At 57.2% G+C, this 14,204-nt stretch overlaps 1 protein-coding gene across 2 annotated transcripts in view; it reads right to left on the reverse strand.

Annotated features, from left to right (window-relative positions):
• The window catches only part of MYO18B (myosin XVIIIB), a 56,964-nt gene that overhangs the window by 8,370 nt on the left and 34,390 nt on the right, over window positions 1-14,204 (reverse strand). For both annotated transcript variants that reach the window (XM_082773998.1, XM_082773997.1), the window contains exons 35-42: window positions 12,409-12,522; window positions 12,027-12,143; window positions 11,245-11,328; window positions 10,049-10,186; window positions 9,287-9,472; window positions 2,400-2,533; window positions 1,057-1,098; window positions 523-684 (exon numbers count right to left, since the gene is read on the reverse strand). In XM_082773998.1, coding sequence (XP_082630124.1) covers window positions 523-684; window positions 1,057-1,098; window positions 2,400-2,533; window positions 9,287-9,472; window positions 10,049-10,186; window positions 11,245-11,328; window positions 12,027-12,143; window positions 12,409-12,522 — 977 coding nt within the window. The remainder of the gene's footprint in view (window positions 1-522; window positions 685-1,056; window positions 1,099-2,399; window positions 2,534-9,286; window positions 9,473-10,048; window positions 10,187-11,244; window positions 11,329-12,026; window positions 12,144-12,408; window positions 12,523-14,204) is intronic.

Below are 14,204 nucleotides of genomic sequence, written 5' to 3' on the forward strand. Positions count from 1 at the left end.
TGTTTGCAAATTGATTTTTTTTCTCCCTTAATATCCTTAAAGATATCTTAGCTGGAAGGGAAAATGACGGTGAAACCAACAGATGTCACCAGATGTGTGTGACCGCGAGGTTTACGGGGAGAGAAGATCAGCGCCAGCAGCCCCGGGGCCGGGCTGTGCTCTGCGTGGGGACGGAGCCGCAGGGGACACTGGTGGCACCAAGGGACCAGCCCTGGGGCTCCAACACCCAGCCCTGCTCCCCGGGCCCCCTCCAGCAGGGCTCTGCCGGCTGCACACCCCAGGCTCCGTGCCCATGCGCATGGCTCTGCAGGACGCTGCCCTCCCCAAAACCCGCCCTGGAGCTGCACCAGCCCAGCGAGCATCCAGAGCCCACGCCTCACCGCAGGGTGCTGGCTTCTCCTCCCCTCCCCACATTGCAATCCACTGGAGCTGACACCCAGAGCCAGTGGTTTCCCCGGAGGAGAGCTGCGTGGGGCTCCCCCCAGGCCACCGCTGCCCTCCATGCCCATGGCAGCCCCTTACCTCGGGCCCTGGGCACTGCGGCTCCCGATGGACTGTGCCGAGAGGCTCCCGGCCACGCTGGCACCCGTCGGGGACGACCAGCCCACAGACGAGCCCAGCCAGGAGCGGATGCTTTCTGCAGGCTCCAGGCTCAGAACGGAGCCGACGCTGGAGCAGGCGTCCCTGCGGGGAGAGGAGAGAGGAGAGGAGAGCCCTTGTTAGTGCCGGGAAGGGGCTGGGGGTCCCTGACCCCACTGGTCCCTGACTGCTCCAGCTGGGGGCTGGATGGAGCCCTTTGGCGTCTCTGTTTCCCTCCCAGGCTGCAGAGCAGCCTAACGTGCCCCACTGCAGCCCAGCAGGCACGAGCAGAGTGCCCAGGGAGAGCACAACTGTCAGGGGCACATGGAGCTGGCACAGAAGCCAGTCCGTCCACATAGGGTGGGAGCATGGGGACACAGTGACACGTGGTGGCACGTGGTAGCACACACGCAGCCGTCACCAACAGCCCTGTGTGGGCACCACGCCTGTGGCCAGCAGCTCCGAGGGCTCACTCACGTCTCCCTCCTGGAGCACAGCGTGTCCCGCGCCGTCTGCACGCTGCAAACAAAGGGCAGTGGGGTCAGGCACAGATCAAAACCTTTCCAGAGAACCACGTCAGAGCTTGGTGCCAACGTGGGGGAGCAGGGCTGTGAGGAGCCAGGGTACAGCCTCCTGTGCCGGGCAAGCAGGCTGCAAGGCTGAGAGCCCGTCCTGCTCCCTGCACCACCTCTGGGCTGCTGCAGGGACCCTGCAGACATCCCCAACACCCCACAGGGCTGGGGGGCTACTGCAGCAGGCATGGGAGCTGCCTTGGGGGCCTGTGGTCAGCATGGGCAGGGAGCAGCATGGTCACCGAGCCACCCCCGGGCAGGGGACAAGCCCGGTGACAAGGGGACAATGTCACCGGCCTCGGGCTGATGACATTGCAGAGACCCTGCCCAGGGCTCGTGGCTGCAGGACGTGCCATCAGGCATCGTGTGTGCTGCTGAAGGGTGAAGCAGAACCCATCGCTTTTCCCAAACGCAGCAGCTGAGGATGTCCCTGCCGGGAAGCGCTTCTCACCTCTGCAATGTGCCAATTGTATTGGAAATCTTTTTTTTTTTTTTTTTTTTTTTTATGAAGAAGTGAATTTCTGAGCTCATGGTTTCTAGCTCACCCTTCCCCGGTTTAATCACTGCATAAAGAAAAATCTCTTCTCACAGCATGATGACAAGCACATCCCTGCCATTTTTTAAAAATGTATTTATCTACTTTGTCTCCATTTATCATGATGCCCCTTTAGCAGTGTAGCAGAGGGGAAAATTGGAGGGCTGTGGACACAACAGCTGAAAAATTCAATAGAATACTTTTCCCATTTTTTCCTAGTAAATTCTTCCACCTCATGTGCCCAGCTGCATTGATTCCTCCCGGCCCCCCAGCTTCTGTGGCTGAACAAAGCCAGGTTTTCTGATCGATAAATGCAGCAACAGGGCACCTGCTGCATGGACACCACAGCCTGGGGACACCCACGGGCTCTGCCGAGCCCAGGAAGGGGAAGGCACGAACCAGGGCTGGTTTCTGCACTGCAGCAAGGGGCAGCGGGCACTTCTGTGCCTCCCTGGCATGCCAAGCCCACAGGGAACAGGGGGCTGCTCTGTGATCGGGACCCTCTCCATCCTTTCTGCCTCTCTTAAGCCACACAAGAGGATTTCAAGGGCGACGCTTTCACGAGATCCATTATCAATGTCAAGTTACTTGTTCATAAACACGCTCTCAGCCAAAACGCTGCCTCTCCTGCAGGGGTGCAGCCGCAGCCACCCCAGCACCGCCCTGCTGTGCCCTCCCCACCGCCAGCACCCCGCCTGGCCCCGCAGCCTCACCTCTCGGCGTCGCTCTCGTCGCTGGCGCGCAGCTCCTCCAGGGCCAGCTGCAGGTCGGCGATGCGCCGGATGGCGGTGCCCAGGTCTGCCTGCAGCCCCTGCCGTGCCGCCGCCACCTCGGCCAGCTGCTGCTCCTGCGGGACCGCATGGGGTCAGTGCCAACCCTGACCCTGCACCCACCACCAGGACCCCGCTGCGTTGTGTTGCCGTGGTTTGCCAAACCTCCAACGCGCCCGTGCCATCTTGCACATGGGGACGGGTGAGCGAAGTTGAAGGGACACCCCCACCACATCACTGACCCTAACCCTCACAACAGAAGGCTAAAGATGATGAGCAAACACTAACGAGCTTGGGGCAGAACGTAAGGAGTGCCCAACAGTTAGTGTGCAGAAAGCTGCGGGTATCTCCACACGGGGGGCCCTTGGTTTTAGATGCACGGCAGCACCAGCGCAGCACCAGGTTCTACAGCCAGCAACAATCAGTGCAGGGGGATGTCTTTGCGAGCCGCCAGAGCTGTGTGTGTACGTGCTGCAGCTCAGCATTGAGAACAAAACCTGAACAAGAAATAAAACCATCTTTGAAGAGTCGTGTCCCCTCCCGGCAAGCGGGGATGCTGGGCTCTGGCGGTGAGCGGGCACCAGGTCTGCGCAGCGGTGCGGGCACACGTCGTGGGAGCTGGGTTGTGCTCAGGTGGGGATCTCAGCATGGTGCTGTGTCACCCCAAATCCAAATGTAAGCCAAATATCTCAAATATCTCAAATGGCCAAACGTGATATCAAAAGGTAACACCTCCCCCTGCGTGGAATATCCCAAAGGGCTGGGACTGGAAGCACCGTGGGGGCGCAGACTGCAGGAGGCTCCTGGGGCACCCCCTGCCCACACACACCACGCACCTGCTTAGAAACAAAGCCCTTTCCAGAAACACTGCTGGTTTATAAGAAAGACAGGAGCTTCATTTATAATTCAAACTGCAGGAGGAGAAGCAGGGAAGCAGCACCACCCGGGCGGCTCTGCAGGCCGGCAGCGCCCGCAGCCTCGTGGTGCACCAGGGATGCCCGACCCGGTGCTCGCCGCTGAGCCCGCGGGGGCTGAGCTCCCCCTTTGATCTGGCTGCCAGGCTTTTCCGAGCGCAGCCACGAGGAAGTCTTGGTGCCTTTTTCTAAAACCATCACACGGCAGAGAGAAAAAGAGAGAGAGCGCAAGCTGCAAATTCAACTTGATTGAAGCTGCCAGCTGTAAAATTGCCATCTCGGTGGTGACAAGGTGAGAGATGATTTGCAGCGCAGGCTGCGACAGGCCACGGTGCAGGAGCCAGCAGACTGTCAGAGTAAATAATGAAAGCCCTGGTATCACCGCGCGCCCAGGCCCGGGGGGAAGAGCATTGCAGTTCATAAAAACATGCAAAGAAGGATCCCAGTTATGGTCGCACAGCATCACAGTTGCTTCTGGAAAGGCACCAACATTGGGAAAAACCTGAAGGCTGCCAAGAAGCTTTCTGAAATTTGGTGCTTCCAAGCCTTGCGCTTCCCTCCCAGCTCATGCAGTGCAGAGGCGTGGAAGGCCGGGTTCAGCTGCGGGAGCTGCTCCGAGGCAGTGGGGTTTGCCCTGCCCAGCAGGGACACTGCTGTGCTGGGGGCTCGGGAGGGGGCACACGGGGAGAGGCTGGCCCCTGAGCAGAGCCAGCTCCACACAGAACAAACCCCAAATTTTGGCTGGCGACGTGCCTGTGTTCAGCTATTTGCAACCGCAAGAGCCGGCAGTAAAACAACTGCTGGATAAAAAGCCCAAGTCTTCAGACACGCTGATAAGAGCCTCTATTGAACTAATTCCTCAGCTCCACGATACGGCTCCAATTAAATACAGTTCACTGCCTGCATTTAATTCCTCTCTCCCATTCTGCTGCTGTTAACCTGAGGCTGCGTGGCACGGAGGCAGCCCTGCACACGCCGTGCCCCCAGCCCCGCTCCTTGGCTGGTGAGGGGCAAAACCCCACAGCCCTGCGGCTCCTGCCCATGGCCCCAACCCGGGGCAATGTTAACATAGGGCTGAGAATTCCTGCTCCTAAACCAGAGCAGGCAGTGCTCGAGCACAGTGGTGTTGCTAAAACAGACTCCTTGCAGCAGCAGCGCTATCACCATCACCATCACCGTGGGTACACGGGCTGAGCACACACAAAGGGAAGCACCAGTCACAGTCAGAGAATAATTTGGGACTGCTCTGCTGCTGAGGGACTTGTACGGGTCTGTGCACATGGATCTGCAGCAAGACTACGTGGGGAGGAGAAACAACCACTGGATCTCCGTGCCCTGCCTTTCCGCAGGACTTTGTGCCTCGCAGAGAAGATGCTGGGGCTGGCAGGAGGCCACCAAGGGGACGAGGCAGCGTGGGGGGGCTGTGACCCCAGGACCATGTCCACAGCTACCAGCACCCAGCGGGTGCCCAGCCCCGTGGCACCCATGGTGCTCACTGGCGCTCACCCCTACCCACTGTAACATGCTGTCAGCCAGTGTCAGCTGCAGAAAAAGGACCTTTTAACCCTTTTTTCTTAAAATCAAGCACAAAGTAGCTGTACCCTATGATTGTCTCAAGAAAGGGAATAATTATGTCAATATAATTACATTTCAAATGCAAAAAATTATCTTCATTATACAAACCGAGAATAAACACCCCAGCGTCAGGCCGCAGTTATCCCAGCCAGCTATTAGACACCTCTGACATATGTTGTTTCAATCTAAATGGAAATTCGGGAAGCATTGCACTTTTCATACAGTGACTGGCCTGAATGCTAACGTTCAGGAAGAGCCTTTGAGCGCTGCTGCCTTTTTGTCTCCTCTCAGCAGAAAAAGGAAAAGAAAGAACAAAAAAAGGGGGAACACATTTACTGAGAAAATCCCAGCCTGCCTGCTCGCCAGCCTCTGACAAAGCCCTGGCATTGCCCAGGAGAGAAAGCGCAGGAGAACCGAGCGAAAGCTGCGGGGAGACCTGGGGAGATGAAAGGCAGCGTGTGGCTGATCCTGCTGGTGTTCATCGCTCATGGCCCGTTATCCCAGCACCCTGCTGCTGGTGGCTGCGGAGCCTGGGTGGGAGCAGTGCTGAGGAACACGAACGGGGCTGGGAGAGGAAGGGGAGCCACGGGCAGGGTCTGCACCTGGCCGGGCTGAAGGCTGGAGCAGCCCGTGCTGCTGCCCGGCTGGGGAGTAAGGTGGTGATTTCCCAATTCTATGAGATTTGGGACCTATTGGATTTTTTCCCTGACTCTTTATGAGATTTGGTCCCTATTGACTCTCTGGCAGCCGCAGGGATCTAACCCTCTGGCCCCTCCTCACACCCCAGGCTTTGCTGTCGTTGCGTCCCTGCAAAAGGGTTTCCCAAACCTCCTTTCTCAAGGATTTCTTTTCCGTCTAATTTTGTCTCAGAGGCATTTGAAGGTAAGTTAAGAAGAGAGAAGCAACAACAGCAGTGAAATATTTATGGGGCCGTGAAGGATGCCGAGCCAGGCACCAGCGAGCAGCAGGCCCCGCCGCCTGTGTTTGTGTTTGCGGTTTTGCTGTCACAACACCACCTTTGCGAGCTCCCATCCGCCTGAAGTGAAGTGTAATCTAATTAGCCCAATTTGGATGGCTGCTATCTGAATAACTTAGCGTACACCTGCAGTATTCATCAATCATTATTATTTTTAATTAAGCAATTAACTTTCGTCTTTTCGGAAAGTTCGATGCGACAAGGTTTCCGCGGCTGTGGTCTCAAGCGGGACGGGGTGCATCCTGCACCCAGCCACCAGCAGCACCTGGAAGTGCTGTGAGCAGCCACGAGTGCTGGTGATTTCCTGGACAATTTACTTCTTTAATGGCAAAACAGAAATCGCCCGCCCGCTGCACGACACAGCTAATTAGCGCACGGCAGAGCTCTCGCTCCTCCACCACCCAGCCTCACCTCCAGGGGCCGGCTCCCTTTGATAATCTTCTCGTTGCACTTAGCCAAAGAGATCAGCACTTAAAGACAAGAGCAGTGCTGCGAGACCCCCAGTCTGGGGGCTGCTGGAGGCCCTGCTGAGAGCTCGGGGTTTGTCTGGGGCAGGCAGCGTTCTTGGCTGCTATCGCAGGCAGCTCCCATTTTCAGCTTCACTGGAAATGCCACAAACCAGCTAAAGGTTGCAAATAAAAAAATCATAAATATCAGGCTCTACTATGCTACACCACGCTGGACTGCGTGGCGATGGCAGGGCTGCAATTACAAAGGGTTTCTCCCATCAAAGGGACCATAAAAAGATTATTTACACCGTGACTCTCACCTTCAAAAAACGAACCAAAACCCCGTGCGAAGAATATTTTAACACCTGTACTTTGATTTTCAGTAGAAGTAGTTAATTATTATGCTGATGAATTTCACAGCTTCATTAAAGACACCTCCTTTAAGAGGAGGATGGGGGCACATCCCCAGCTCTGGTGCTGTCTCCAGAGCACTGAAGCCACCAGGCACCATGCCCAGCACCCAGCACCCGGCACCCCCCTGCCCGAATCCTGGCCGCAGCAAGGGCAGCTGGTGCCTGTGCCAGCCCCTGCCCTGTCCTTCCCTACACCACACAGGGCAGCTCACCAGGAGGCTCGTGTCAGGAAAAGCACTAATGCGTGTGCATTCGTGATGAGCAGAGAGAGCAGGGTTTGTTTTTACACTCCCCAGGACTTGGAAATCCATCCCCTGCCCCTTGCCACGGCTCAGGCTCTGCCAGCTGGGTGCAGCCGTGCACGCTCCGGGTGTCAGCACAGCAGCTGAGAGACCAGGAGCTGCTGCAGGCTCAGAGCCAGGCTGTGTAGGAAGAGGAGGTACAGCTCCACGGGAGAAATTCAGGACATGCAACCGAAGCAAAGACGGAGACAACCGGGGCCAAGTACTACCCCCTCCGTTAGAAAACATGCATCCCTCCCTGCGACGGCACAGGGCTTGGAAAGCATTCAAACCCCATTCTTCCTACAAAATTCATAAGGCAGAGCCATCTGCCTGTCAGCCAGCTCTCCAGCTCCCATCCCTGGGCTGTATTTTCCCTGCTGTCTGTGAATGTCGGGAGCACGAGGCAGCTTCTGCCTCCCAACTGCCCAAAGTGGGTCAAAAACGAGGGAGGAATGGGAACGGGAGTCCTGAGCCCAGCCAGAGGCGTGGGGGCAATGGGACAGCAACAGTCCTTGTGGTAGTAGGATTTAATGTGCCTCCACCTCTGATAAATGCGAGCCATTAGAATAAAAACTCTACGTACAGACATCAGCTCTTGGGACCTGGGAAGCCAGACCAGTTCCTAATCCCACCTGAGTAACGAACCGTCCCGCCGGGTGTTTCTCAAGCCCTGGTAGTGCCTGGCAAGTGCACAGCCTCACCACTGCTTATTTAAATAAAAAAAAATCATTAGGTGCAGACCACGACTTAAGTAATGTTAAGTGAATAATTCATGCAGTATCTATAATAGATGGGGGATTTAGCAGGAGCAGGGCTGTAAGTGGCTCTGTATGAACTATTGATGCTCCCTGCCTGGCACAGCTGCAATCACAGCTCTCTGTGATGCTTTACAGGAGTGCTGGTAGGAGCGTGGGCTGAGCAATGCCTCCGCTGCTGGGAACATTGTGGGGCCACCAGAACAGCCAGGGCTGGCCTGAGGCATCCCCAGGACCTCCTCTCCTGCGCCCTCCTTGCTCAGCTCCCTCCTCCCGCAGCCAATGCCGGTAACCCCAGTTGCCTGCCTGCCTGGATTCAGCCAGCCCCCATTTGTCCCTGAGCAAGTCTGTTTGTGCCGTGCTCCTGGGAGCTCCCTCAGACTCCCTGCAAACTTGGGGGACAGAAGCATAAGATGACCGAGCATCAAATACAGGGGGTCTCAGGCTGGCAGAGCAGGGACAAAGCCTGTCTGTGGTGTGTGCAGTGGCTGTGCAGCAATTCACTCCGAAGCAGCGCTCCCTTCAGAAGGGCTCGCAGCCTCGGGGAGAACTAAATGGCGAGCTCTCCTTGATTGTTAAATAAAAGATTATTGATAAAATAACTGCTTCTAATGCGGCTGTCTCGCTAGCAGAAATGCAATATCTTTCAATTACTGCTTGGAAGCAAGGCTTTCCTTTTGTTTACTGGAAAATACCAACATGAAAAGAGCTGCCGGGAGAGGACTGTACAGCGAAGGTGAAGCTATTTCTGCTGCACTCCCGCTCTGCCTGGGGCTTTGTGCAAGCAGAGCAGGCTCACTGCCTGTCTGTGGGCTCACTGTCTCCGTGCAGAGCAGCACAGCAGGGCTGGGCACCCCGAGGGGCACTGCCCCGTGCCGGGCGCTCCCCCTGCTGCAGCTCTCCCCCAGGAAAGCAGCAGGAGCTGGGCACCTGCTCAGCATTTGCTAGAGATGAGCAGGAGAAGCAGTTTGCCTCCTGGAACAAAACAGAGAGCAGAGAGACTGCCCAGCCCTGCCTGCCCAGCTGGGGAGAAATGGAAAGCGAGGAGCTGCAGTGACAGCTTTGGTTCGATGCTTTGGGGCTGCGGGGGATGAGGAGGAATCCTCTGCTCCCGCAGTGAGCCCGGAGCTCCCCAGCTCCACTCGCTGTAGCCCAGACCTGGCGTGCTCTGCATCCCTTGGAGGGCTGGGACCACCACTTCCACAGCTCCCTGACCTCCCAGGGGAGCAGGGCTGGGAGGACACCGCTCGCTCTGCAGCAGCACATGGAGAAGTGCACGGCCCGGGTTTCCCTGAGCCCCCATCCCAACGCAGCCAAGCTGGGACAAAAGCAGCGCTGGGCAAGCCCTGGTCTTGGGGGGTGCAGGAGGGCAGGGGGGACGAGGAGGGCCTGGCAAAGCAAAGGCTGCCTGAAACTGTGCATTTTTGGCAGGACAAAGGGGCCCATGAGGCAGCACCCCCTTACCAGTTCCACGCGCCGGCGGCTGGACTCCAGCTCCCTCTGCACCAGCTCGTTCATGTCCGCCTTCATCTCCTCCATCCTCCTCTGGTAGTACTTGGTGCTCTCCTTCTCCCGTGCCTCCGACTCAGCCGCCTTCTCCAGCTCCTCGCCCATCTTTATGATGCTGTCCCGCAAGCGCAGCACCAGCACCTGGGGAGGCAGCACGGGGTAGAGCCAGGGAGATGCAGGTGGGGAGCCAGGAAGCTCTCCGAAAGCACTCAGCGACGTGGGGAGCACTCCCTGCCTGACCATGATGCTGCTCTGGGGCACCAGAGCTGCTTCCTTCACCCCGAGTTTGTTTGGGCAGTGCAATCCGGGGAAGGAGTGACAGCAAAACCACCTCCTGGGGTGCCAGCACCCACACTGATTTATGGGCACAGTGAAATTTTTGGACAGAGCCTGAAGCCCTGGGGTCCGCCTGGTGCTCAGGGCAGGGGGTGGCTGTCAGGAGGGTGCTGGGATGGCATCTGGAGGCAGGGGCTGTATTCTCCTCCGGGTGTTTATAGCACGGGACCAGTGTTGCTTTTTAATCAACACCACAGCAGGTATGAACACTGACAGCAGCACGAAACCTGCTGGCCCTCAGCAAGCACAGAGCGCGGGGCAGGATGAGCCAAGACCCCAGCTACGAGCACCGCCGTCCCCTCGCCCCTTCCCGGTGCGGGTGCCACCGCGTCCACCTCTCGTGCTGAACCACGTCCCCCGGGGCCCCGTGCCCGGCCGTACCTCGAAGCGCTTCATCTGCACGGCCTGGCAGTCCAGGCGGCTCTCCAGGTCGCGGATGTGGGCCTCCTGCCGGCTGATGACCGCGCGCTCGGCCGGGCGCTGCTCCAAGCGCGCTGCGCTCGCCTGCGCCGCCCGCAGCTGGGGGGACACGCGTCAAAACCGCCCCTGCCGGCACCGTGCCCGTCCCCTCCCCTCAACGTTACCCACACCGAGACCTCTGCGGCCACCCCCCAGCTCCCCTCTAAATACAAAATGAATGCCTGGGACCTGGCGTGCGCGGCCAGGCACGTCGGGAAAATATTGCCTGAAGCTCCCTGAAGGATTCCCTTGTGCTCGTACTGTGCAATAAATGCATGACACTAGCATGCACTTTTGAAAGAAAAACGTTCCAGCAGGATGGCGCTCGTCTGGGTTTCTTTTGCTTTTCTCTTCTCAGCAAATTCTTTGAGGACAGCAGGCATAAAAATTCACAATTTATGTGCAAAGCTGCCTGCACTGAGTTTTTTCTCCAGCCGTTACACCGAGATCTCCTAGGCAAGCTGCCCTCCTTTTAGCAGCCCTGGAACAAGCTTGGTTCAGATTTTATATTTGACCTAGAACCAGGGGAATTTGTCATCTGTTATCTGGCCTATCTTTACAGCACAATACTCTCCGCCTCGGAGTGAGCGAGTGCTATCTCCGATTCCTGGGCAGCTTAGCCACGCTCCAATAAAGCACTTAACTTAATGGGATTACTCATGTGTTGAAAATTAATGCATGTGCTCCAGGACAGCGGGGCAGCCGCAGCGCTGAGGCAGAGCAGCACCCAACCACACCACCCCAGGGCAGCCCTGGCCACAAGCCCGCTTCTCCCCCAGCCCCACAGAGGAGCTGAAGGTCCCTGTCCCGAGAGCCACGCAGGGGAAAACCTTCTCCACCCCCAGGCAGTGCCCTGCAGAGCCCTGCAGCCCCAGCACACGTGTGTGCCCCAGCCCCAGGGCTGCAGCAGGCAGGCAGCGGCTCCTGCACCTTGCAGGGCACACATGGGGCATTAGCAAGAGAAGAGGAACCAGCCTGTTTTATGGAGGAGAAATTGCTTTGTGACTTGGTCTGACTGTGGACATGGGGATGGCATCCCACTGCCTGGTGCTATGCGGCTTGCTGGGCGCAGGGATCTCGCTGCTGAGCTCAGTGCGGGATGGCTGGGGAGGAATTACCTTCTCCTGGAGGCTCTGCTTTTCCTTCTTTGCATCCTCCACCTGCGTCTGTAGCTCCTGGATCTGTGCGATATCTGTTGCAGACTGGGGAAACAAAGAGCCCAGTGCTGGAAGCAGCCCCAGGGCCTGGAGCAGCGCGCAGGCACCAAGGTGTTGCAGGCACTCGTGCCAGCTCCCCGGCAGGGGCTGCCTCTCCCTGCACAGCCCTGCCTGAATGCCTCTTCCCTCATTTTCAGAGCAAATACTGCAGGTCAGGCCAGCACCCTCTTTTCTAGCCCATTTCTGCCCTCAAGGTGCTTCCAGACCCCGTTCCCCAGCTCCGTAGCAGCCCTGCAGGGTACCAGGCTGTGCACTCTCAGCCTCGCCAGCCTGACCCCACAGCTGCCCCCCTGGGAGCCTTGGGGTCCCTCAGGTCTGCTTACAACCCTTTGGGAGAGCCTGCCTGAGTCTGAGCGTTATGCAGAGAGCCACAGGGCTGTCTGTCAGCACTTTTTAAGCTCTGCGTGAGAAAATGGCAAAGAAAGAATAGAAAAAGATCCAGAGAGCGATGCTCCAGGGTTTCCTGGCTACTGAAACTACAGCCAAGCAACTTGAACAGAGTCAAAACGGGGGTGAGAGGAGATAGGGCTGTGAGCCACCCCTTCCTCCCACCCCAGCATCTGGTTCCTGAAGCCCCCACCCCGGGCACCCACAGGGACTGGCATTTGCTTTGAGCCACGCTGCGGGATTTTCCCTGCCGGGGAGGGGGATGCTGCAGAGCCCCCACCCCCAGCAGCTCCTACCTGTGCGATCAGGGCCTTGTGCTTCGCCATGAGCTCGTTCAGATCCTCCTGGTCCTCGTCGACACGCCGCAGGAGGTCGGCTCTCTCGTGCTGCAGCTGGGACAGCTGCTCGTCCGCCTGCGGGAGCGGAGCGGGGCCTCGAGTCGCGGGGGGGACCCACCTCAAAACACACCCCACTGGGGGGTCCGCGACACCCCCTGCCCGGCTCCCCCAACCCAGTGGAGCTGCAGGGGGAGATGAGGGGACGCTGCGTGCTTTTAGCCCTTTTATCCACCCATTAAGGGGCCCGGGGGCTGTTCACCAAGGAGGCCGGGTGATTTGGGGTTATTGCTACCAGGCATCCCGCGGGGGTGGGACCGCGCCGCTGCCCTGCCCCACGCACCAGGGTCTTGTTTCTGCTGAGGGTCTCCAGCTCCGCGTGCAGGTTCTCCAGCTGCAGGGCTGTCGCCTGCTGGCACCTCTGGGCCTCCGCACACCTCGCCTCTCTCTCTTCCAGCTGTGACAGGGGGAGGTGATGATTGCACAAACCCTCGGTGCGTGCCGAAACCCTGCCTGTTTGCACTGCATCCCCCAGAGCGTGTCCCCTGCTCGCACACGCCAAAATTCAGCCTTTTAAGATCTGTGCTGCTGCTCAGATCGCCTGGTTCTGCTTTACAATGGAAACTTTCCCCAGGCAGCAGCCGCAGTGCTGCGAGAGGAGAGCTCCCCGCATGCCCGGCCGCACGCAGGCACCCTTCCTGCGGGTAGGGCACGCACCGCACACCCCCTCCGCCTTGGCAGGGTAGAGCTGGGATCATTAATTTGCAAAATTATGTGAATTACATGTAATTCCTGATTAGAGCAATTCACGACTGGGAGTTTTCAAATGGGCTTTTCACATAGCATAAATTGCATTTGCAAATACACACGAAATGCCACATTTATGAATGCGAACTTGCTCTCGGTTTTTATAGCTTAGCCGTTAAAACTACAATGATCTTAAGTGGGCTGGAAACAGCTGGAAGATGCAGCATCATCCCCCAAACACACCGCTGAGACGGAGGAACTTACGTGGGTTGTACCTGAACATGCAGTTCCTTGCCTTGCTCACTCAGGTTCCTTTTGTTTATCAGAAGGGAAACTCAACCCCTCCGCCTGCTGCTCGCTTCCCCTGCCTGCTCCCCGTTTGTCCAGGGAATGCAGGGCTCAAGTGCAGGTGAGGACGCTGCCACAATTTTAAGCCATTTTCTCAGGGAATGTTTCACCTGTCTTTTGCTATTCCCTCCCTTAAAAATAAATAAATAAATAAATAAACGGGAAGATTATGAAGTTCTGGAGCAACCCTCGGTTCACTTCCCTCAACAGTCTGGGGCGAGACTTGTGTTTTGCATAAAGCTCGGGAGGCAGGGACTGAAATTACCCAAACGACAGCTTCTAGGAGACATTAACAGTCAGAGATTTCCAGGGAATGCTAGCTTGTGCCACAAAAGGAGCCCCGAGGCCAACAACAGCACCTGCCCCCAGCTCCCCTCCTGCAGGAATTTCATTCTCTCATTCACATCCTGCACACACGTGTCCTGCAGCACTCTGCCCTCGAGCTCGCCACGGGAAGACCAAAAACCACCAGCAGCATGGCCCTAAGTGCTTCAGCAAACAGAAACGCCTGAGATCATGCCCTGTGTCACCACGTGGCGAGCACAGGGAAATCCCACAGCGTGGGACAGCAGGCGCATCGCAGCCCCCCGGCACACCGAGCCCCCAGTGCCACCAGGCACTCAGCTCACACAGCAGCTCTGCACCCAGGGCTTTTGCACATTTTTCCAGCTTTTCCCTGGACCTGGTCATTCCCCTGCCCTGATTCCACAAATGCTCCGGACAGTTTAGTCAGAGAGAAACTCATCTCTGGACCTCCCATTGAATACCAGCTTCTCTTTCACTTCATGCAATGGAATTTTCCCACTTGGGAAGAATAAACTGAAACTCTCCCCAAAATGCATAATGTATGAATGGAACAGCATTAGTTTGTTGTGCTACGCCATCTGTTAAATACCTGCGTAAAATGGGTGCTTCAGACTTATTAAGAAACAATGCTCTACTTTCAGACCATATGGGTTTTGATTAACGGAAATGTAGCATTTTAGCGACATTTTCGTTCTTGCAGAGCTTTGTGGGCTGGTGGTAGGATGTATCGGATTCTGA

This window comes from Aythya marila (assembly GCF_965140915.1).
Source record: "Aythya marila genome assembly, chromosome: 17".
Taxonomy (NCBI): Eukaryota; Metazoa; Chordata; class Aves; order Anseriformes; family Anatidae; genus Aythya; species Aythya marila.